The sequence below is a fragment of the Pezoporus occidentalis genome, unplaced genomic scaffold (assembly GCF_034315485.1).
Source record: "Pezoporus occidentalis ecotype Australia unplaced genomic scaffold, CSIRO_AGI_Poc_V1 ctg260, whole genome shotgun sequence".
NCBI lineage: Eukaryota > Metazoa > Chordata > Aves > Psittaciformes > Psittacidae > Pezoporus > Pezoporus occidentalis.
In genome coordinates this window covers 520,079-544,019 of record NW_026914503.1, presented here as the reverse complement: position 1 = coordinate 544,019, position 23,941 = coordinate 520,079, and the positions used below count along the sequence as shown (strand labels likewise).

The window sequence follows — 23,941 nt, the reverse complement described above, 5'->3', positions numbered from 1 at the left end:
AGTGCTTACCCTTACCAAGGAGTTTTCAGTCTCTCATGCTCTGCCAGTGAGGAGGGGCACAAGGAGCCAGGGGCAAGCAGAGACAGGACACCTGACCTGAACTAGCCGAAGGGGTATTCCATACCACAGCATGTCATGCCCAGTATGTAAACTGGGGGGACTTGGCCAGCACGTGCTGATTGCTGCTGTTATTATTATATTTCACTTAAATTGTCCTTATCTCAACCCATGCATTTTACTTTCTTCTGATTCTCCTCCCCATCCTGCCCAGGGAGAGGAGCTGTCTGTTACTCAGTTGCCAGCTGGGCCTAAACCAGACACTGGGCCATACAAGTATGAGGATGAGAATGGATACTCAGCAGCAATAACTGCTGCTTGTATTGGATTGAATTTATAGTCATAGCTTCCAGGAAAGGCTGACAGAATATAGTTTCGTAAACCACTTAACACTTCTGAATGTCTGACCAGTTAACTGAGCTGGAGTTCATGGTAGTGAGATTTTACAGTAATTTAAACTCCCTTTGCATTTACATGATTTCCTTTGTGCTTAGAATAATGAAAACCATTTACCCCCTTTATATGTTTTTCCCCCCCCCCCCCCCCCCCCCAAAAGATTGAAAAGATGGTAGGCCTGTTTTGTCAGGGGAAGGGACTGCTGTGTGTTAATGGCAGAGTGGGGAGCTCTCACCTCTTTGGTAGCTGTTTCAGGTGTGTATTATTTGTTTCTCAAACTGTTAAAAAAGATTTGGAGGTATTGCATGTGTTGTGTCTTCTGTCTCCATTCTAGTTTCGTAGTGGATCCATCAATGTCAACAAAAGCTGCCAAACCAAAAATTGGATTTAATTTTTTGTTCCTAAAACAATGGTCCCTTTTTTCTAGATGATGGAGCAGGAAGAGTTTACAATAGACATTTACCATTGGATCTGAGATACTTTTGGTTTGATGTTTAAAATCAGTTGTATACTAAATGACCTACATCTGTCTGACTTCATACTGTAGCATCTAGGTTTAATGTTGTGCCTGTTTTTTTTAGGTTTTCACCTGGGTACAGTTCACGTACTAAATGATGATCCAGAGATACCTTAAAAGATAACCTATGTTTCTGTTGTTTCTCTCAGAATGGGAGGTATTCCAGCTAAAAGCCATAAAGAAGAAAAGCTGCTTCTATTTATGGGCATTATAGATATTCTCCAGTCTTACAGGTAAGATGAATTTCAGGTTTTAGTGTATAAGCTATTCTGAAATTACATACCAATGGGGAAATCTTACAAAGCAATTCTGATTTTGTGTTTATATGATTAGATTAATGAAGAAGCTGGAACATTCATGGAAAGCTCTTGTTTATGATGGGGTAAGTAGGTTTTCTTTTTTTTTTTTTTTAATTGCTGATATTTTAGCTAATGGAACTTTGACTTACATTGACCAGGAAAGAGCTAGCTTCTGTGTATTTGTAGTCTACCGTCACTGCATGGTTTGGCCTGTTGCTGAAATCTTTTAAGTCCGTTTCTCAATGCATGCTCTGATTTTATCTGTTGATCTTTAAAAAAGCAACCAAATGATCGTTTTGTCCTTCTAACTTATAAAGACAATGGCCACTTAGCAGGGCATTGATGAATCTGTAATGGAAAAATGTATATATAATGTGAAAAAAGCATTTCAGATGCTAGGACGATTTTGCAGACTATCGCTCTGCAATTCATAACTCACAATTTCATAAATGAAATATCTAAAGTTCTTGAACAATTAACCTTTAAAAAGGAAAAAATGTGTTGAGTTTCACTTCTTTTGAGTATGCATGAAATGTATGATACAGTTTATCTGAGATGTCCAACTTCTTTCCTGACAATTCATGTGTCATGTACTTATGGAAAATGTGACTGAGACCTTTTTCAATCTTACAGGATACTGTTTCAGTTCACAGACCAAGCTTTTATGCAGACAGATTTTTAAAGTTTATGAGTACAAGAGTTTTTAAGAAAGTTCAAGGTAAGACTTTTACTTGTTTATATATTTATATAATCATTACTTTATAATGCTCCTGTCCTGGCAATAGAAGAATCCTTTCTTCAATGTCATCTAGCAGTCACATTGCCAGAAGGTGAGTTTCTTCAGTGGAGCTAATGGGATTGTACTCAATAGTAAAATTACAGAGAATTATTTGCTATTTATTTTTTATCACATTACAGGCATCTGAAGGTAAAACAGGTTCCTGTATATTAGCATTGATATAAAGATAAATTTAATGATCTAATGCTATGTCCAGTCTTGCATCTTATTCATGGGAAATTGATTTTAGTATCTTTAATTTGCAGAAGATTATTACATACAATGTTTGAAAAGCATGTTTGAGAAGATAGGTATTCTTCCCTTTGATATGGATTTCTTATGTGCTTTGTCAAGGAAAATATCAGAAGTTGGATATTAATATAAAGTCCTTTGTCTTTTTCACACTCGCGTGTTTCTAGCCTTCCCCTCCTTTTCTCCGTTCTTAATTTCTAATTAATTTTCAAGGGTAAGCTACATATCGCTGTTAGCTACTTACACGGTATGGTGACTTGCCCTTGTCTGGATGGCAGGTGCTCACCAAAGCCACTCTATCACACCCCCTCCTCAACTGGATGGTGGGAGAAAAATACAACAAAAAGCTCATGGGTTTTGATAAGGACAAGGTGATTGCTCACCAATTACCGTCATAGGGAAAAGAGACTTAACTCAGGAAAATTAGTTTATTACCAATCAAATGAGAGTAGGGAAATAAGAAAGGAAACCATGTCTTCAAACATTTTCCCCCTACTTCTCTCTTTGTCCTGGACTCAACTTCACTCATGAATTCTCTACCTCCACCCCCTGGGCAGTGCAGGGGTACAGGGAATGGGGGTTGCAGTCAGTTCGTCACACATTGTCTCTGCAGCTCCTTCCTCCTCACTCTCTTTCTGTGCTCCAACATGGTGTCCCACCCATGGGAGACAGTCCTCCATGAGCTTCTCCAGTACAGATCCTTCCCTCTTCTTCATTAACTTCTCCAGCATGTGTCCTTTCCACAGGGTGCAGTCCTTCAGGAATAGACTGCTCCAGTGTGGGTCTCCCATGCGAACACAAGTCCTGCAGCAAACCTGCTACAGCGTTGGCTCCTCTCTCCACAGAGCCACAGGTTGTGCCAGGAGCTTGCTCCAGAATGGACTATCCACAGGGTCACAGCCTTCTTCAGGGTACATCCAATTGCTCTGCGATGGGGTCCTTTTGTGGGCTGTAGGTGGATATCTGCTTCACCGTGGACTTCCATGGGCTGCGGGGGCACAGCCTGCCTCACCATGGTCGGCACCACGTGCTGCAGGGGGATCTCTGCTCTGGTGCTTTCCTCTTCCCCCTCCTCCTTCATGGATCTTGGTGTCTACAGGGCTGCTTCTCTCACATATTCTCACTCCTCTCTTCTGGCTGCTGTTGTGCAGCACTTTCCCCTTCTCAGATCTGTTACTCCCGAGGTGCTGGTGAGTCTGAGCTGATGAACTCAGCCTTGGTCAGCAGTGAGTCCACCCTGAAACTGTCTGACATTGGCTCTGTTGGACATGGGGGAGGCTTCTAGCAGCTTCTCACAGAAGCCACACCTGGAGCTACCCTGCTACCAAAACCTTGCCACACAAACCCTTTCCCAACACAGGGGAAGGAAAAAAAGCCAAGAGAAACCCACCCTCACTACAGAGGGATATCTCTACGAAAGGATTAAGTTCAAGTCTTGCAGCAATAATTTAACTATTGATTGTTGTTTCTCTCAAATAAAATGAATTTATTTCTGTAACTGAAAAATGTAGATCATCTTAAGACATCGGGGACAGAGGGTGAATTGATCCTACATAGGTGAGTTTTTCTTGTATGTTGTGGTTTAACACCAGTGAGCAACTAAGCCCTACACAGACAATCACTCACTCCCACCCCAATTGGATGGTGAAGAGAATGAGGAGGGTAAATGTGATTATCTCAGTCTCTTGGATTGAGATAAAGAGAGTTTAATAGGGAAAGCAAAAGTTGCGTGTTGCAAGCAAAGCAAAGTAAGGAATTCATCCACTACCCATCAGCTGACAGCTGTTCAGCCATATCCAAGAAAGCAGGGCTCTCTCACATGTAATGGTTGCCCACAAAGACAAATGCCATAACCATGAATGTTTCCTCTTTGCTCCTGTTCATCCCATCTTTTATTGCACTGCATGATGCCATACGGTGTGGGAGATATCCCTCTGGTCAGTTGGGGTCAGCTGTCCCAGCTGTATCCCCTCCCAACTCCTCCTGCATCCCTAGCCCTCCTCACTGGCAGCTTACTGTGAGAAGGCCTTGGTGCTGTCTAAGCACTGGGCAGCAATAACTAAACTTTTCTGTGCTACCAATGCTGTTTTGGTCACGAATCTAAAACACAGCACCATAGAGCTACTATGAAGAAAATCAGCTTTATCCCAGCCAAAGCGAGTGCTGTGTACATTCCAAAGTGTCCAAACACAGCATAACAACCATGTATGAAGTTGCGTAAGAAGTCAGATTTCAGCAAAAACATTTGAGAAATAGCAATCGCATTTTGTTTCTTGATTCCAAACTGAAAAGAACAAATTAATGTTGCCTTAGTCCAATGGAGTAAGCAGTATAGATATTTTCATAATATGGGTACAGCTGTGAAGCAAAACAACAGAATTTGCAAGTATTAAGGAACAGATTTATTTTTGGACTTGCTGCATTTAGCCTGACTTTGAAAATGAACAGGGGAAATAAGCTATCATTCAGGAATTCACATCTTGAAATAAGCTCATGTTCATATCTACTTTGAATTATAGTTCCTCCAGGTGTGATAAGTATATTCTTATTACAAAATCAAAAGAAAATAAAAATCAGAAGATTAGAGACCCATCTTCTTACAGGCTTCTTCCATCAAAAGTTCGGATCAGGTTTTATTTTCATTAAAATTTCGACCACTGGAAGTCAGCGTCTGATGTAATATGAAGCAAAATTCAGCTAAAAGGAGGAAGGCACCTCTTGAGACTCAGGTGTCTTTGAACCCTTGAACAAATTTAGCGGGAGCTGTGCTGTCTGAGACAATATTCAAAGAAAGTCCTCTGCACAGATAGAGAGCAAGGAGCAGACAACCTGATACTTCCATCTGTTGGACAAAATAAATGTCTCATGCAGCCATATATCCTTGCTAAACATTTGAGTCTTTTTTCAATTCTTTCTAATTTTGACTGCTAGATTTATGTCACAAGACACAATTTATCTTATATTTGAAAGCACAATGTGCAATTAAGAACATCATGCCTCATTTTCTCTCTAATCTTAATTTGTCTGTCTCATTTTTCCAGGATATTAATCTGCCATAATACCTCACTCTTACTGATCTGCTCTGCATACAAGGCTGTTAATCTACTTCAATATAGCTATATTAAAGGTTCAAATGCATTATAATTTTTTTTGTGAAATAAAGAATTGGAAGTCTTCCTGGTTCTAAATTTCAATTAGATATTTCAGTTTAAACTCTTAAGCCCTGTTCTGAATCTGTGCTTCTTCCCCCTGTGCACAGAACAAGCCTCCATAAATAACAATAAAAACATAATAATCAGATTCAGCCTTGGGCAGAGGCTAGGTCAGCCGCTATCTACTATGTTATTTTTTAACATTATCCTGGAGCTATGCATCTGATTCTCTTCTTCAGTCTTTAGCCAAGTAGCTTTGATGCTTTTAGTTTGAATTCTGTAATAGAGCACAGTATGTACTACTGCAGTGCATTTGAAGTAACTTTGCAGCCAATGCATGGAGGTCAGCAGCTGGCAACTGGAAAACACTAAATGAACTGGCTGGCATCTGTAAGAACTACTACAAATGGGGGTCATGGTTCATTAGTAGTAGAAATGGTCAGATCCTAAAGTTTCACCCAAAATGCCATTGTAAGTAGGTAGGCATTGATAAGAATTATAAAGGGGATGCCCATACATGAGTGTACAAGCCATCAACATTTTAGAAGTGTTTATTGTACCCAAAGATGTTTGCCATGTCACTGAAGTAGAAATTCTGCAGTAACACATACATCATTATAATAGCAGTTGTTTGCAGCTTAAGAAAATGATTATAACGTCTCAGAATACTCCAAATGTCTTTTCAGGTTTTTTTTATGTATCATTCTGTCTCTGGGTTGATACTTCACAGCTTTGTAACTCGGTGATTAGCAAAGGCAGTTAACTGACATGATTTTTTTTTTCTCCTTTTTTTTTTTTCTTTTTTTTTTTCTGTTAGCAGTAAGGAACCCCAGAAAGACAAAAATACTTCACTCACAGATGACATAATGCCTTTGGCTCTTGTTTTAATATAATGTTGAATAATTTGGTTTCTATCAGGATGTGTTCTTCGTGTGTATTCAAAAAGTCTAGCTTTATAGATGGCTTGCTTTTCTATAAGGTGTTAAAGATGTTCATTTGGTAATGTAGCTTTAAAGTCTTCACCTTCAAAGAAGCGGTGCAATTCCATCATGGCTCTGAAGGCAACATCACAAGAAATAGTGTGTGCAGTTAGCCAGGAGTGGAAGGATGAAAAGCATGGCATTCTTGCTGAAGGACAAAGCTATGCCAGCCTTGATGAAGAAGGTAATGTGTTTCAAATCAACGGCCTAACCAATGTTTTTAAAGGAATTTTGTATAAACTGTAGAAGCCCTGTAAGCTTCCAATCCAGCTCATCTTTCAAAACTTCAGTCAGGTTATTCTCATGAAGACAGTTGTTAAGTCATATGGCAGAGTGGACCTTCAGGAGCAAGAAGAGGTCAGAATCAAGGTTATAGCATGATGTTAATCTTTTGGGGGATCCTAAAAGAATTTATCCACCCTAGGTTAGCAGATTAAGGCCAGAGCCAGTGCTATTCTTCTCATTAGCTTTTAAACAAGCACATCATGTGAAATGTTTTGAAGCTGAGGTCATTGTTCCTAGAGTCTTTTTGAGGAGATACAGTCTTTGAACTTTCAGAGCTCATCTGCAGCCAGGCTCAAAGGAGAGCCAGCTGCATAACCCCATCTGAGAACTGGGCCCTGGTAGTGTGAAACCAATCACAGAACCTAGATTTCATCAGATATTCACACTACTTTAATACTTTTAATATTTGACCTTGGGGTTGCTCTGTATCCTGCTGAATGTACTGGCTAAAAGACTGTGGGTGTGGCCATATGAATATTACAATCGCATCAGTTTAAACATTATAAGACGCTCCAGAAAGCTGTTGAGACAGCTTGAGACTACGAGATGCCACACACTTGCATAAAGATTCTTGGATTCAATTTGAAATGAAGTTTTTAATGCTGTTCTTTATTTTTGTGTGTGCAGTACTAGGTTCGCACCGCCGGCCAGATCTGGTGCCAAGCGCTCAATCTCTGTTTGAAGCGACTTCCCTGGCAACCACAATTTCTTCTTCTTCCTTGAACGTAGATGAGCATTGTCAACATGATCAACCTATGCTCCATTGTAGCAGGTAAAGGCTGTATATGTGGTAGTTGATTCACCACTATTTTGCTAAGTCTGACCATGTGTGTAATGGTAGAGGCTCTGTGAAAGAAAAAGCAGAAGGGTCAAGTGCCTCTGTAGCTCATTCTTGAACCTCTCCAGTGAAGGAAGGGTTGTATAAGCCCATGGGATTTGTTATGTATTTGTTATGCGTTATGACTGAGGTCACAGATTTGAAAACATAAGCACAACAGAAAATGTTAATAGTATGCTTCATATTTTTTGTCATGTTCCAAAGCTAATCTGGGTACTAAAAACTTGCTTAGTCTGTGCCACAAACCAAACGAGACATTAAGATCAGAGTAGGAAATACTTACTGTAACTTGTCTGTAGCTGAAAACAGCTTCAGAAAGCTATGATGTGCTAGGGAAAGAGACCTACTTTCAAGTTGATCTTTATTCTGAATGTATAGTGCTGAATGCTCTGCTTTAAGTTATTTCAAAATGACCATTTTCTAAAATGAATTTCTATGAAACATGGCCATGTAGTGACAGGACAAGGAGGAATGGCTTTACACTGACAGAGGGGAGATTAGATATTAGGAAAAAAATTCTTTGCAATAAGGTTGGTGAGGCACTGGAACAGATTGCCCAGGGAACTTGTGTGTGCTCTAGTCCTGACAGTGGTGGACAGGGCCTTGGGCAGCATGGTCTAGTGGAAGACGTCCCTGCCCATGGCAGGGAGTTGGAACTAGATGAGCTTTAAGGTCTCTTCCAACCCAAACCATTCTATGAAACTTCACTCATCGGTGTGATTAGCGCCTGTCTGATTTTGATCTGGGAAGATTAAACCCAAGAAAATCTCAACACAAGTTGTGCAGATGCTTATGAACTAGACGACTACAATTTGACTTGTGTTTGAATATACTTTAGCCATGACAGTCCAAAACCATGCTTATACCAGTAAGTCTCGCTGGGAGATTGTCTGGGTGTATGCCTGTACTTTACCGTGCACACCTGAAATGTGCTGTGTCGTGTCATCTTGCCTGCTTGCAGATCTCTTTACCATGTTGGTAAAGAGACCATGGCTGCTGGACAGCCATTTCTTTGTGTGTTTTTGTCAAGAAGGAAACCATTGTGAACTCAAGTACCTTGAATTTTGTTTTAAATAATCTGGAATCCTAAACTACACAGTGTGTATATAAATTTGATGGACTTACCCATGTGCTGAGTTCTTTACTGTAAACTGCATGTTGTCCAAAATCATCAAGTTGCTTTAAAAGCAGTCTTGAGGCAGTAGTATTTTACCTTATGTTTAAATTTGACCATCTGCATTTTTATAAGAGGTAAATTGACTTGTAGAGTTGCTTGATCAAAGTAATATTTGCAGCTTCCAGTTTCATTAAGTTGAAATGAGTCTCACTTATGTGGCATCTTCCATAGGTCTGATGTTTTGCTATAAAAATTTGGAATGAGGTATGGTTTGGGGTGTAATGAAGTTTTAATTACACAACCATCACAAGTTGTTCCAAAACGCATCTATATAGGCTTTAGGTAATAAAATTACTAATGAATATACATAAGTAGAAATACAGCTCCTTCAATTCAGCTTCTGTCAGTCTTGTCCAGTTTGTGGCAAAGTTAGCTGCAGGACTTCAGTATTCTATGGTCTTTTACCAACTTTTAGCTTCACTAGAAGTAGTTATAGAGTACTGGGTTTTTTTATTTGCTTTGAGCACCAAACAGAATTACAGAACTACTTTGTATTAGCACTGTCAGCAAAGGAGAACTGTGGAGTTGTCTGGGTAGAGTTCAGATTTACTGCAAATAAAACATTTCAAGTACTCTATTATATTTTCCTGTAAAATTATTAAAAAATAATTCTAAAATTAATAAGGTTTTTTTGTAGATCTGTATTTTGGTTGTATGTTTAGACTCACTTTCCAGCTGTGGTTCAGTCAATGAAATAACCTAAAATGTAGTATGCATTTTCAGTTACGCAATTAACCCTGCACATCCTTATCTTACAAAAATCAGATTGTACCTGTATTGTCTGCAGTCCAGGTTTGCATACTGGAAATTAATCAGTAAAACAGGACACGTGCTCTAACACAGCAGACCTTGCACCAGCATTCATAGATCGTGGAGTCATAGCTTAGCTTTAGAATGGACCTTAAATGTCATCCACAACTTCTCTGGGCAACCTGTGCCAGTATCTCACCACTGTCACAGTGAAGATTTTTTTTCCCGGTATCTAATCCACGTCCTCCCCTCTTTCAGTTTAAAACCATTCCCCCTCATCCTGTCACTACATGCCCTTGTAAAAAGTCCCTCTCCAGCTTTCTTTTAGGCCCTCTTTTAAGTACTGGAAGCTGCTCTAAGGTCTCCCTGGAGCCTTCTGTTCTCCAGGCTGAACAAACCCAATTCTCTCAGCCTGTCTTCATAGGACAGGTGCTCCAGCCTCCTGATCATCTTCATGACTCTCTTCTGGACTCACTGGAGCAGGTCCTTATCGTCCTTGTGTTGGGCGCCCTGGAGCTGAATGCAGTACTGCATGTGGAGGTCTCACAAGAGCAGAGGGAGAAAATTACCTCCTTCAATCTGCTGGTCACGCTCCTTTAATGCATATGTCCACCATACAGGTGGCTCTTTCTGTGTCTTGTGTGAAAAAAAAAGACCTTTAGTAATCAGGAATTCTGCCACGGGGGTTGACCAACTAACATCCTTGCTTGTCTAGGTGTATCCTCTTCAGCTTTTCTTCTTACCAAGTACTGGTTTGTGTCACAATATCGGTATGTACGAGTCATGAAGATTACCTTCCCTGTCATAGTTAATGGCTTTCATTTAGGATTTGAGAAAGCTGCTAAGCATGCTCAGTATTTAAATAATTTCCCAAAGATTATTCTGGATGTTTGCAGTTTTGTACCCACCTCTGCTTCTGCATCAGTACAACATGGTTCTTCCCTCTTCATGACACTAAATAATATATCCAGCTGAAGTTTTATTTATGTTTTTATGGTACATTGGAGAAACTTCAGTCCTCCCATGAGAAAAGTTGGTAGGGAAATAAAAATGCTAAAAAACCTCTGAACCATCTTAGATTTTTCTTACTGGAATTTTGCTTTTGAGTATTACAAATACTGCGATGCAGGACTCATCACTTTGCCATTTGTCTCTGATGAACAGAAAGCCGGGAGGAGTCTTTGAAACAAAGCATGAATAAATTATTTGTTCACAAATGTGAGCCCGCTTTCAGTCTTTAAATACGTAATTAACTATGACATTCTGCTTCAAGTTATTTAATAGAATTAGTTTGGCATAATCTTCATTGGGCTTTTTCTTCTCTTTCAAAGTCTCCTGGCATAAGGTAGAGAGTATACAAATTTCTTGTAACCAGTCAGAAACCTCTGGCTTAGGGTACTAAAGGAAGATAATCCTGCATGCAAAGTAATAATACAGTATCTGCACAGCTCCTTGATTCCTATTAATGTTAATGAGCTGTGTGTGCATATGCCAGTGAGAGGACTTGTTAAAAAGAGAACAATAATACTTTTGGGTACTTTTAAGCAGATGCATTATGTTTAACTTTGGGTTTTTTTTTTGCAATTACCCTCTGTTTCTACCAACCATGAAGGTAACCATGCTTCAAGGAGGGGGAAATGGCATTTTATGAGAGAAAAGAGCTCAGCACCATCTCTCCTTGAGAGTGCTCTGCGCTTGTGGTATGAAGCAAGGAACTGCTACCAACATGGTTAAGCAGACAGAGGTGTTGCTGAGTCAGAGACAGTTCCTGAGGCTGTATCACGCAGGGAGGGTTGATACATCAGGGATTATTTTTATAGCAGCAGTGATAACAGATTTTTACCCTCTCGGGGTAAAGTTTTTCTAGTAAGTACTCATGAATTAAAGATGACAGATCTGAATGTCCTGAGCAGTATGCCTGTTGTCTCAGCTGACATTGCTTTTACAATTGCAAAGAGCTGAAGGAGGTGAATGCTTTACAGGTGCATCTGGAAATGTTTTAAACTAGAGTTTCAAGATTCAACAGAAGTCTCTCTCCAATATATCTTTCAGCAGGTCTCATGGCTTCCAGTCACAAATCCAAACAAAATCCCATGATGCATAAAGGGGTAGTTCACTTCTCTATCTTTAGAGTAACCAGTGCGGGTTATAGAAAGGGGACTGATGAGTTCTTCTGATACATTTAAGCCTAGGAAAATAATATTTATGAAATCTGATTCTTGTTTATGTACTGTTTATCTCCATTCTGTAAGACGTTACAGACTTCTGCTTTCTCTTTCCTATTCTTTCTGCTTTTCTGTATATTTTTTAATTATTTGTTGCCATACTGTCGTCGTTTAAGCCCAGCAGGCAACCCAGAGCCACGCAGCCGCTCGTTCACTCCCCCGCCTTTTTCCCCCCACACTCCTTTGCACTGCTGTTTTTCAGCGGATATCACTTGCAACTTTGGAAGGCTTTGAGTTGTTTTTTTTTTTTCTCTTACACAGACAAAACTTCCTGAAATGCCCAGACTTTGAACTGAAATGTCCCGTGACTTGCGTTCTATCAAACAAACTTTTCAAAGACAGCTTAGAAAATACACATAAAAATTTGTGCTCTTTTTCTCAGTAGAAGGGATTTGTAGGTATTAGTTTTTCTGTTGTAAGGAATACTTAATCACACCTCTTGCCAGTCTGGTTTTCCACAAAATTTTTTGTGTCAAGCTTAAACGTCTCTGCCTATCTACCACCACCACCCTTAGCTTATGAAACTTAGACAAATTTGTCTGAACATGATTCAAAGTGGATTAAAATATGGATAAAATTGGATTAAATTCATGCAAGCTTCATGAAAATAAACAGCTAGGGAGAGGACTTGAATGCTCTCATGCTAGCAGATACACTGAGGCACTGGGGAAGTCCCCATGGGGAAAGAAGATTTTACTGTGATTGAAGTAACCTGTAGTTGTGGCTTAAAGAAAAACAAGGCTTTCACAGTTCTTCTATGATGGAATTACTTTTGCATCCTTTCTACTTTTTTAATTAAGGACCAAGGTAAGATAAAATAGACTGCTTCAGCAAGAGGAGGGCAACAGCACAGTTGAGCATATTCATTGTGGGTGATCTTTTTTTTTCTTAGCTTTTTTTTCTTTTTCAGTCTAAAAATTAAGGATGAGAACTCAGCCCACTGAGTCATGACTGTTGGTCATGGTAAAATTGACGTGCTTACTGTGATCCTTACTGATTCACGTGTCATGGTTTTCCATTACAGGGAATGTAGTAGCACAGATTCACTGTCAGACTCCTTCAATTGAAGCAGCATTTAGAAGATGAGACGTATCTGTTCTCTCAGGCCTGTGGTTTTAATGTTTCTCAACAGTGTTAGTGAAATATTACAAGGGAGTTTTACTATGTTTGACCTATTTTTTTTTTCTTTTAGACATATATAACTTATGAAATGCTTTAGAAGTCATAATACTTCAACATTGTAAACAATGGACTAATGCATTTAGTTCAAAAGGTCCATTAATACCTGTTCTCCCTGTTCACATTTTCATGTATGCAGAACAAATTTTCTGCAACAGTTGATATTGAATTGTACCTTAGAACAATAGTTTTACTGCTCATTTGTCCTGAAAGACATTTTTCTGACTTCTATATGGAGAGATTTCAAAGATCAAAACTCATGATGCAATGAGCTGATAATTTCTTTCAAAAGTTTATATAAGAGTTTTCAAAGACACTGGACTTTGCAAATGTGCTGCTCTTTAGGGGATAAATATTCTACGGGATATGCTGTAGGAGAGCATATTTGACATCGAAAGTTAGACATCAAAGCCTGTTTTTATTGCAACTCTTCACAACCAGGGAGACACAGTGGCTTATTCTAATTCATGGCTGTTGTATTTTGGCACTCTCTGAAAAAACAGCTGATAATTATATTCTGCAAGAGCTGTTCTTCACACTGCAGGAGGGGAAGAAAAAAAACAAAAAAACAAACCAAACCAAGCCCACAAAACAGCCCACAATGAACAACTAAATCCAAAACACACATCAAACTTCTGCATCGGTCAGTTGTTACTACTTGGCACTGTTTCTGCCGTTCTTCAAAGGCTGTGCAATGACTTGGAAAGGAGACTGAAGTGTTCTACCTGTCCTGCAGGCTGCCTCGCAAGTAGACACATTAGGATGAGGCATATTTGTTTTTCCATGGAGAAAACACTTCCCAAAGTGGACAGTTTTCTTTTAAATAGAGAAAAACTATGCTGTTACTGAGCTTAAGGTTCAGTATGTAAGAAAGCTCTGTCTTGCAACAGTTTTCTTACAGTTTTCCTTTTAATAATTCTTCATGCAGATGAGTCTTCCTTACTTGCAGAATTCATCCCTAATTATTCAGTGTGAAAGTCACAGCAGCAAGGAGATTGCTATCTGCAAATAAGTTGTGGATCTTTGACTGTAAGAAAAAAGGTGGATTGATACCTGTTTTGTTTCATTCTTTTCTTTCCTCCCTACTGTTGTTCAAGGCACTTTAGCCACTGCTGGTTTTCTATATGTAAGATTAATATACCTTTGTACTTTCTTTTGTCCCCTTTCTCCCATTTATTTCTGTATGTTAATATACATTTTTTATATATTATTTGTTTCTATTTATTAATCTCTTCGTTAGGAAGTTTATTAGTAAATAGCCAAATTGTGATATTTATAGGAGCTTCTCTTTGACTTCTATTAACATGGTGGATTTGTTTCAACCCTCATTTTCTGCCTGACTGTATATTGTATTTCTGTAACAGTTGAGGGGAGAAAAAAGCGTCATATTGCAAAGGGGAGATGATAACTTTCTTTATCCTATGTTATAACTAAAAACCAGTAGTTTAAGAATCCCAAAACCAAGTGCTGAGTTCACATTGCTATTGTTTGCTATCCACAACAGGCTGTGAAACAACACAGATTATAATTTAACAAACTAAGAGCAAAAAGAAGCACAGTGCCTTCTAATGGAAAAGTAGAGAAGAGAGAAAGAAAAGTAAATAATAATAGAAGGACTAGGTCTTACTCTTCGGATACGAGCAGGATATAAAACTTAAAATGCCACTAGTGTTAACTGAAGGATCCTCACCTCGTCTTGAGTACAGGTTCCAGAGGTTTTCTGGATGTGAAAGAAGTTATCTATAACAGCAGTAAAGGTGACAGTGATGTGGCTGGATATGTATCTGAAAGGAATAACTATTTCAATATTTTTTGCTTCTAAACTAAACTTGATACAGAAACGAAAGCCAGGTATACATCACAGCCTGCTCAACTTGCTTTACAGTTAGTAGTGCAGAGCACTGTTTTCCACAAGGAAGGGCTAATCACTGGTTTGCATGTTTTTATAGCAGTAGTGTCTGCTCACTGCACATTTGTGTCATGTTGTTTTCATATACAGGCCTTTGCACATTCAGAGGCCTGAACTGTGCAACAGCAAAGATCAAAATTCCGCAAGCAGAAGTGACTCTCCTCCCCTCACCCTCCCCTTTTGCCAGGAGTAGTATCTTTGGTGACAGAGCTTATTTTGTGATAAAACATAGTCTCACTATAGCAACAGCGCATTTATTCCCTTCCTGTCTGTCCTCTCCCCTTCAGTAAAACAAAGCATTGGCAAAAAAACTGATGTGACTGAAAAGTTACTTAATAGGATATTAGTAATGAATGTGAGAAAAATAAGACCAAGTTAATGATACCTGAGTCACCCTCGGGACAAAAGCAATAGTCTTACAACTGAAAAGATGCCTAACACACTATATATTAAAAAGAACACTGTAATGTGGCAAAGGTAATATGACATGAGGGTGACTGATGATTCATTATTTTGTTGAGTATTTGAATTTTTCTACTTTGAATACTAGCTTTGCCCTTTCTGAAATTATACCCCAGCTAAAACATAAACTACAAAGCATTGCAAAGGGAGGGGGAAATCAGTCATTTCTGGACTGATGGCTGTAACTATGTTTTCGTACCCAGTTATACTGCAGAATTGTTTGCTTTTCACCTTGTGTGTAAATAGGTAAGAAAATCTATCTGCAAAAATTACAGCTGAGTTTTCAAGGCAGCCTGGAGTCTGTTAGTTTCTGGCAGCTAGTGAGGACAAGGGGTAACAGGCACCTCAATCTATTAAAACACAGCTTTGTGATTCCAGGTGTGTTTACAAAATAAAGCAAGATTCCTGTGCCCTTTCACATTCTTTCTGGATAGCAGATAACAATCAAATCTATGAATGAAATAATACAGCGCACCTGCTCTGTAAACACTACTTCCTTGCAGAGCTGTAGTAATTACAGTACACTCCCATTCTTCTCCCACTTTCCCTTTAGAACTGTTGTATGCTAATGATACCATATCTGCATGAGAAAGTCCAATGCTACTCTGCTAATTACTGAGTTTTTCCCCCTATTTTGTATTAAGAAATGTTGCCAGAATTTAGATAATGTGTAATGCAGAAGTAACTTATTTTGGAATTAATGAAATTATCCCACATTTACTGTGACATGATTTCGTTCTTTAAATAAGTATCAGAGTTCAGGAACAGCATTGCTTCCTGGTAAAACTTTAGTTAATGAAAAGATAGAAACTGTGGCTTGTGTATGTTAATCAAATATGAGCTGCCAATTATCTAGCCATTGTCAACATATCCATACTTGTCCATTTACATTCTTTCTTTTCAAGTATTCAAAGCTTTTACTTTTGAGAGAAACTTAATTTAAAATTTTCAGCTATGACTGAGCTCTCTGTAACTTGTATTTTGGTTCACTATAGTCTCCCTTTTCTTTGCAGTAAGGGCTCTTTGCCTTCGAGTTCAACGTTCACTTTAGAAGACAGTGCCATCTGTTTGACTTCAGAACAGAGCACACTGGAAACGGAAAATGATAATGCTTCAGTTCTGGATGTCTACTTAGTAAGTTGTCAAACTGTTTCTAATGAGCTTTTTTCCCTGTAATTCCTTTGACTGTAGCTCAGCAGGTGACTACAGTACATGCTTCACTTCAAGATGCAAGGTTTCATTGAGGTATTTATTAAATGGGACATATGCCTGAGTACCTTGCCAAAGCAAATCCTAAAGAATCTATGTGCCTATTAATTGTGTTAATAATGAAGTATGCCAAAATGCCCTTCAGTTTTTCTTTAGTGGTAGGATTTTTTTTCCTGTTACTTGTTTTACATAGGACAGGGAAAAAAAATAAAAAGGAAACAAAGAAAAGAAAAATCTTTCCATGTTGAATATTCCAATATTCCACAATGTAGAAATTAATTTTTTTCAGAGAGTGAAGTTCTGTGTTTATATCCCTGATTTTAAAGCCAGTGAAGTAGAGCTCAGTATGAAGTACATTAATGGCTCCCCTTTCTGCTGTGAAGGGTTGTCCAGTTGTGGTAGCTGGAATATGATTAAAAATGTATATTTTATGGTTTGGTTTCTAGTGAGCAGTTTATGTGACTGCTGAAAGATAAGTCTACATCTTTGTTTGTCTTTATATCACCCATGTTTTATAAATTCCCTTAGTATCTACAGTTCACATTCCACAGGTACTAAGGATGTAGGCACCCAACTTGCGTTCCAGTTGAGGGAAGTTTTGTGCATCTGACCTTTTTAGGCCATTTTGAAAATCTCAATAAATATGGGAGGGAGAGATGTTAAGGTGTTTTCATGAAGGTTTGGTTTCCTAAAGCACAAATTGAACATTCTGATATAATCCTAGTAATATTTTCCCTCTATTTTCATAAATAGATGTCTGTGACTTTTGTGGCAAGAACTGTACTAGAGAGGAAGGGTCAAAAAGGAAAGTCTGTTCATTAGGTTAATGATAAATGTTTTGTGCAGGCCTGGTTATATAATGAAAAGTAACTTGCGTATTTTCAATCACTTCACTAATCCTTTGATGTCCTTGCCTCCTGCTTGTTGGACAAATTTTAGTCCTCTAGTAAATTAAGAGCTATGAATTTTTGATCCCATGAATGAATGAAAAAAATCCCAAACCATGTAGTAAAATAGCAGTGTTAAGTAAGTAAGTTAACTTACTATTAAGAAAAAAAAAAAAAAAGAAGAAAAATGGATTTTTTTTTTTTTTTTTTTTGAAGAGTGCTGGGTTGAAATTCAGACAATCAAGTAAGGTAGGGTGGAGCAGAGACTGTAAAAAGTAGTTCTAACAGGTAAGAAAGAGCATTGGGTTCGGGGTGTTACATTAAGGGATGTCCTGGGTTCAGCAGCAGCAGTCATTTTTCTCCTTCTTTGTAGCTGGTGCAGTGCTGTGGTTTTGACTTTCAGCCTGGGAACAATGCTGATAACACCAATATTTTTAGTTGTTGCTCAGTAATGTTTACTCTGACCAAGGACCTTCTGAGTCTCATGCTCTGTCAGGGAGGAGGGGAAGACGGAAGGAAGCAGGGACAGGACACCTGACCCAAACTAACTAAAGAGGTATTCCACACCACAGCACGTCATGCCCAGTATACAAACTGGGGGCAGTTACCTGGAAGGGCTAGATCGCTGCTCGGTCGGGCTGGATATTGGTCGGCAGGTGGTGAGCGGTTGTATTCTCTTCCCTTGTTACTTCCCTTATCATTATCATTATTGGTGGCAGCAGTAGTGGTTTGTGTTATACCTTAGTTACTGGACTGTTCTTATCTCAACCCATGGGACTTACGTTCTTTTGATTCTCCTCCCCATCCCTCCAGGAGCTGGGGGAGGAAGAGGGGGGAAGTGAGCTAGCAGCTGCGTGGTTCTGATTTACTGGCTGGGCTTAAACCGCAACAAGGGAACACTGTGCAAAGTCACACTGTGCAGCTAATGTCAAATTTGAGATTTTACCTGGTAATAGCAGTAATTTTTGTTCCAGGACACCGGTCCAGAGACATCTTGAGTTTGCAACTGCAGGGGTGGTCTGGGCCCAGAGTTTCTCAGTTCTGAACAAAGACCAGGTTCGGCAAACCAGCATTTTGTGAACCTGCCACTCTAAGTAGCACTGTTAGGAACATCCTCAAATCCAAGTTTACTTTAAGATTCCATTGGTTTATTTTCTCATCAATCTTTTAACCCAAATAATAACTTAAGAAATCTAGCTTTTATCAATAAAATATGACTAACCATGATCTGCACTGAGCACTAAGTATAAGCCAATCTAAATTATTCCCAAATATTCTAGCACCATACAATGAGAAACAAAAATTGAATATTCCATAAAAATACTTTTCATTTTTAATTAAAAAATGCAGCAAGATAGAAGCAGATACGTAAAGTAGTTGGAAATTTGCAGTGTTGCTCTGCAGAGAATGAAAACATTAAAGGGTTCTTCGTTTATGACTGTGTAATACAATGATAGATGAGGTACTTAGAGTAAAAGATGTAATCTGAGGTAAAGTGTCCTGTATGTAAGCCAGCAATAGAGAAGGTAATGTTCTTCTGATTAGTATTTAGCATTTTCATGTAGAAATCCACAAAAAAAAAACCAAACATACAATCCCCTGCAACAAACACATACAAAAAAAAAACCAAAAAAACAAAAAGCCACCCCCCCAAAAAAAAAAAAAAACAACCAAAAAAAAACCAACCCAAAACCCTGAAAACCAAAACATCACAAAAAAAGACAGAGTAAACTAAAATTTCCTTCTTCCTCTGGAAACAAAGTTTATTAGCATCATCGGCTGATATATAAGCAGAAAAGCATGAAATATCAGCAACCACTGTTGAACACAAAAGTCTACTGTGTTCTATGGAACTTGATTAGTAGGAAATATAAATCCAGTCCTGCAAAAGTTTTTTAACAGACATCAGCAAGTGCAGCTGATCCTGAAGACTTAAGTCCACTGTTATTAAGGACTGATACCCAAAATGGAAGAACTTAGAAGTGGTAATTTCACTTGGGAAGTAAGGAATAACTTAAAGTCACCTTGTTCCTTCTGTTCTGCAGTGAAGCCCCAAATTCTTTTACTGAGCTTTCTGTCCCTGAAAGAGCAACATGTGCAATTATGAACTACTCCACTGTGTTTGCTTAGCCTGTCCATCAAATTACTTATAAAGGTAACTGACATATTATTCTGGCAAATTACAATACCAGTAAAATCAGCGTAGTAAGGCTTAAGAATTACTTTGTTAAGCAAATAGGCTTAATTTCCTTTACAATTACAGTGGAACAAGAATATGCATATAAATAGCATAATGATAAACATTGTGATGCTGCACACCTCAAGTCATCTGGTGATAAACATAGGATTAAAATAAATAAATATATGCCTTGCCTGTAGGATTTCTTTAAAAAACTACTATTTTGCTTGACGAATACTTCTGTATATTTAACTGTAAGGGAAGATTCTGATTTCATACAGAAATTGTTATATAGAAGTACAGCATTGCCTCCTGTTACTGAACAAAGGGCTCACAAAATTTGTATATAATTCAGAAGTCAATACTACTGAAAATATGGCTGCAAATGATAGATAAGGACTTCAGTGAAATAAAAGAATGGAATAACCATAGCGATGTGCAATCCCAGCATATTTGGAGTCTGGTTAGTGTAGCTATGATTTGTGTCATATGAATTGCATAGATGATATTATTACATTTAAAATTACTTAGTGTTGTGGTTTATGTCCAAATACAAATTTTATTATGGATTCTGAAGTCCTAAAACAGATAAGCAGATTTACAAATACTGGTCTATAAAATACTGTTCAGAAACTGTCAAACTATCTGAAAAAAACTTATTTTTCAGTGCTCTTCATCTTTTCTTCTGTTCTCACTCCTGTAGTTCTTTATTAAAGCCTGTCTCTTTGAGCATTTCCTAGTTCGTATTCAACATCAGATATAACTTTGGCTAGGGGATTGCACTTCCACCATAACTACATGTTCTAATGCCCAAGGCTTTTAATGTAGCATATGAGGAAATCGATCACATCAAAAATATACCCATGAAAAGAGAAATGGAGCACAAGAATGCTCTGATACAACAAGCCTCCAGTAGGCTTAAACACTGTAAATGTGTTACATACCCAGTGTGAGACAGACAGTGATTACAGAAATGCATCCTGTAGTGTCGTTTGTCCATTATTTATCATTTTGGACCAAATTATACAGCCAAACTCAGTCTTTAGCACAAAATAATGTTTCTTATATCTGCAACGAAAATAATCCCAAAGATGTGCAGTAGTTACAGAGTCGCTTAGAGGACCATGTCCTGCACCTTGAAATAGGTGGGCTTTTTCCAGAATCATATGCACAGAACTGGACCGTACCTGACACGAAGTTGAACATCTGAAAATCCAACCTCCTTAAAATGGCATCAGTACCATGAACTATGTTTCTGTGACACACAGCAGCTGCTACAAGTTTCTGTCAGGTCTGTTTTCTCTAACATCAGCAAATTTTGATGATACTTTTTCCATCACTGATCCCTCTGAAATGCTCTGGAAGGATCAGAAGAAAGACATCAAGAATAAACTGCTCATAATTGCATTATGTAATTTGTGGAATAGTACCAAGCTAGCATCAGCAATACTGCTGGTCTCCTTTGAGAGTAAAAAGTAGTAATGAAGGCAGAGGATCTGAAGTTGCGCTGAATGACCATTAAGTCTGTGAAAAACTGAACTGCAGCTATTCTGATCTGAGTTTTCAGGCAGAAACTAGATGGTGCTAGTGTAAATTTTGACTCATATATCTTGACTTCATAAAACATTATTTTGTTTATTGGTACTAGCATTTTTCTTTTTTCCTTTTTTTTTTTTTTTGGCAAACTGACTAATTAATTTTTTTAATCTTTCTTAGCCTTATGTCATATTCTTTCTAAAATATTACTTCAATTTTACTCATTCATCAGTTTCACTTTGTATATTAAATTGTTCTCTGTCCTGCAAGTATATACTACTTTACTCTGTTAGCATGTTCAGGTGCTAACATAGTAGTAGATAGACTTTCACTGCCAGACCACAGCTACCTAGAGAGAGAACGTCCTTTAAGAAATCAGCACTGTGCTCACTACCATCAGTGATTATGAACACCCTAACACTGGTGCACGATACAGTAATAGGTTTAAAGGTTGCCACAGAATGATACTGAAATATTGTTCTTCAAGGTTGAAGGTCTACTGCTAGAAGTCGTTAACTAAAATATTGATTTAAATCTACTAGTAACCTTTCTCTGAGATAAGTTTTAAAAATGCCTTTGCAGATTCTTTTGCTGTTCATAGTCAAGATTAGATTGCTGTTGAACTATTTAAAGGTTAGTTAAATGCTTGTATCAAAAAGCACAATTTAAAGGTGACCTTAAAAGTCTGTTTAATAAATGGGAACTTACATCTTCATTGTATTTTTCATAAGGTTTTGTAGTAAAAAAGTTCATTGCAGATGTCTTTGATTTGATGCTCCATGTTGGATATATTAGCCGAGATGCATTCAGTTTACTGCAGTATTTTGTTCAGCTGTCAGTTTACCCTTAATTTGAGTTGTAGTAATAAGGTGTTCAGCGAAGAACAGTTTCTCTTTATTTCATCTCTGACTCCATAGAGATGCTAAGAATCATAGCATCTTGGAATAATTTGGGTTGGAAGGGACCTTAAAGCTCATCTTGTCCCAAAACCCCTGCCACGGGCAGAGACACCTTCCACCAGACGGGGTTGCTCCAAGCCCTGTCCAACCTGGGCTTGAACACTGCCAGGGATGTGGCAGCCACAGCTTCTCTGGGCAACCTGTGCCAGTGCCTCACCACCCTCACAGTGAAGAATTTTTCTCCTAGTATCTAATTTAAATCTACCCTCTTTCAGTTTAAAGCCATTCCCCCTCATCCTATCACTGCCAAGAAGTGATCAACTATTTGTACTGCATAACAACTGCCTCTGTAGGAGATAGTGTGGAAAACTCTGATTCATTAACATTATTATGTGATTTCTTTGTGAAATAGAATGACCTTGACTAGAACATTGGTTGTGCCTGAAAGGTTTTAGATAGGTATGATATTCAATTAGGGAAGGGCATCATGCGGAAGCTAACAGGACTTCCATACATGATCTAGAAAGACTGCTGTTTTCCCCTAATGCTTTGAAGTTACAAAGGCCCCAGTCAATTCTACAAGGTAATAAAAGCGGTTGTGAACTGCTGGGTGCTCTCAGTTTGAACTGTCTTCTCTGATGTCCAGTGTGTTCAGCACTTTGCAGCAGCAAGTAGTTAGTTCAATTTCATGTAATGTAAGTGTACTGCAATGTCTGTAAAGCCATGGGAGTAACCTGTTGTACAAGAAGAGACACCCAATGCCTTTGATTAGAGGGCAAGGTAAGAAAAGAATCACTGCCAAACTGTGCTGCAGTCTGATCAGGGGAAGAATCACGTTATCTGTTCATAATTCTGTAAGAAAACAAACACAACTCTTGACTTTGCTTGTAATTTCTGTATTTCCAGTAACAAAGAATACACAGAGAGTACCAAGGTTAATGAAGAGCACTTTCTGCACTCCTAATTTAAGAAGGAGGAATTTTCTGAGCCTAACAGATGAAGAGTAATAGTCAACTGGATTTATTCTAAGTGTCAGGATCTCTGAAAGGATTGATTGACTTGGCAAAAATGACTTGAAACATTCCACTCTGCTATCATCTGCTGTTGCTTGCTGAACTGTGAAGAACTCTGTATTCAGGCTGCTTTCTACTATATTGCCAATCACCTTTTATGGACTTGGAAGTGATATTTTTCTTATCAGCTCTCTAGTGGTTTTATTTGCATGCATTCTGTAACTATGCACAAGCAAAATCTATTGTCTGCTTTACCTATTTAAGAATAAGCACAGTGATTAATAAAATTAATTTAATTAGTTTTGATCCTTCAGTTCTAATCACCTAGGTCCACATTAATGGAAATTGGAATTGATGTCATACAAGGGTTAGGGTAAATCTCCACACATACTATATGAAATGAGTCTCTAAAGATACTTTCACTGCTGGTGAAAAGGAGGGAAAAAAAAGTTATTTATAAAAAGGCCTTATGTTGTGTATATATTGTCTTTGAAGTATTTTTGATTTTAGTTTATTTCTTGTAAAAGAGAAATTATATAATTTATTTAGCAAATACTACTGTAAACTATAGTTTTACTGATGAATAAAATATTTTGTTCTCAAAACTATCACAGTTGTCAACCTGTTCTTGATCTGTACAGGACTTACTGTTTGGTATTTCTCTAACTTTATGAGACAGTCTTGAGAGGTATCTCAAGAGGTACGAGAACCACCCTATAAAATGGCATCTCTTTTTATCTTTGTCTGCTACCAGCTCTATAATGAAGAGGGGAATCTTGGAATTAGAGCAGAAAAAGCAGCAGAACAGAATCAACAGGCATTGCTTCATAAAAGCATTTCAGGTTTTTCAGGTTTTTCAGTATGGGCAGTCATTTTAAGGTAACTTGAGAAACTGTTCTGGTTCCTTTATTTCCCTAGCAGCAGAGGTATGACCCCACACACCAGTGACCATCAATCAAAGG

At 38.2% G+C, this 23,941-nt stretch overlaps 1 protein-coding gene across 4 annotated transcripts in view; it reads left to right on the top strand.

Moving 5' to 3' along the window:
* Positions 1-23,587, top strand: part of PIP5K1B (phosphatidylinositol-4-phosphate 5-kinase type 1 beta) — a 64,691-nt gene extending 41,104 nt beyond the window's left edge. For 3 of the 4 annotated variants that reach the window (XM_062624077.1, XM_062624078.1, XM_062624081.1), the window contains 8 exons: positions 1,120-1,203; positions 1,304-1,352; positions 1,903-1,987; positions 3,046-3,210; positions 6,460-6,615; positions 7,344-7,488; positions 16,270-16,390; positions 22,873-23,587. In XM_062624077.1, the coding sequence (XP_062480061.1) occupies positions 1,120-1,203; positions 1,304-1,352; positions 1,903-1,987; positions 3,046-3,210; positions 6,460-6,615; positions 7,344-7,488; positions 16,270-16,390; positions 22,873-22,875 (808 nt within the window). In that variant the 3' untranslated portion in view covers positions 22,876-23,587. The remainder of the gene's footprint in view (positions 1-1,119; positions 1,204-1,303; positions 1,353-1,902; positions 1,988-3,045; positions 3,211-6,459; positions 6,616-7,343; positions 7,489-16,269; positions 16,391-22,872) is intronic. The other variant, XM_062624079.1, reaches the window with a different exon arrangement.
* Positions 23,588-23,941: the final 354 nt, after the last annotated feature.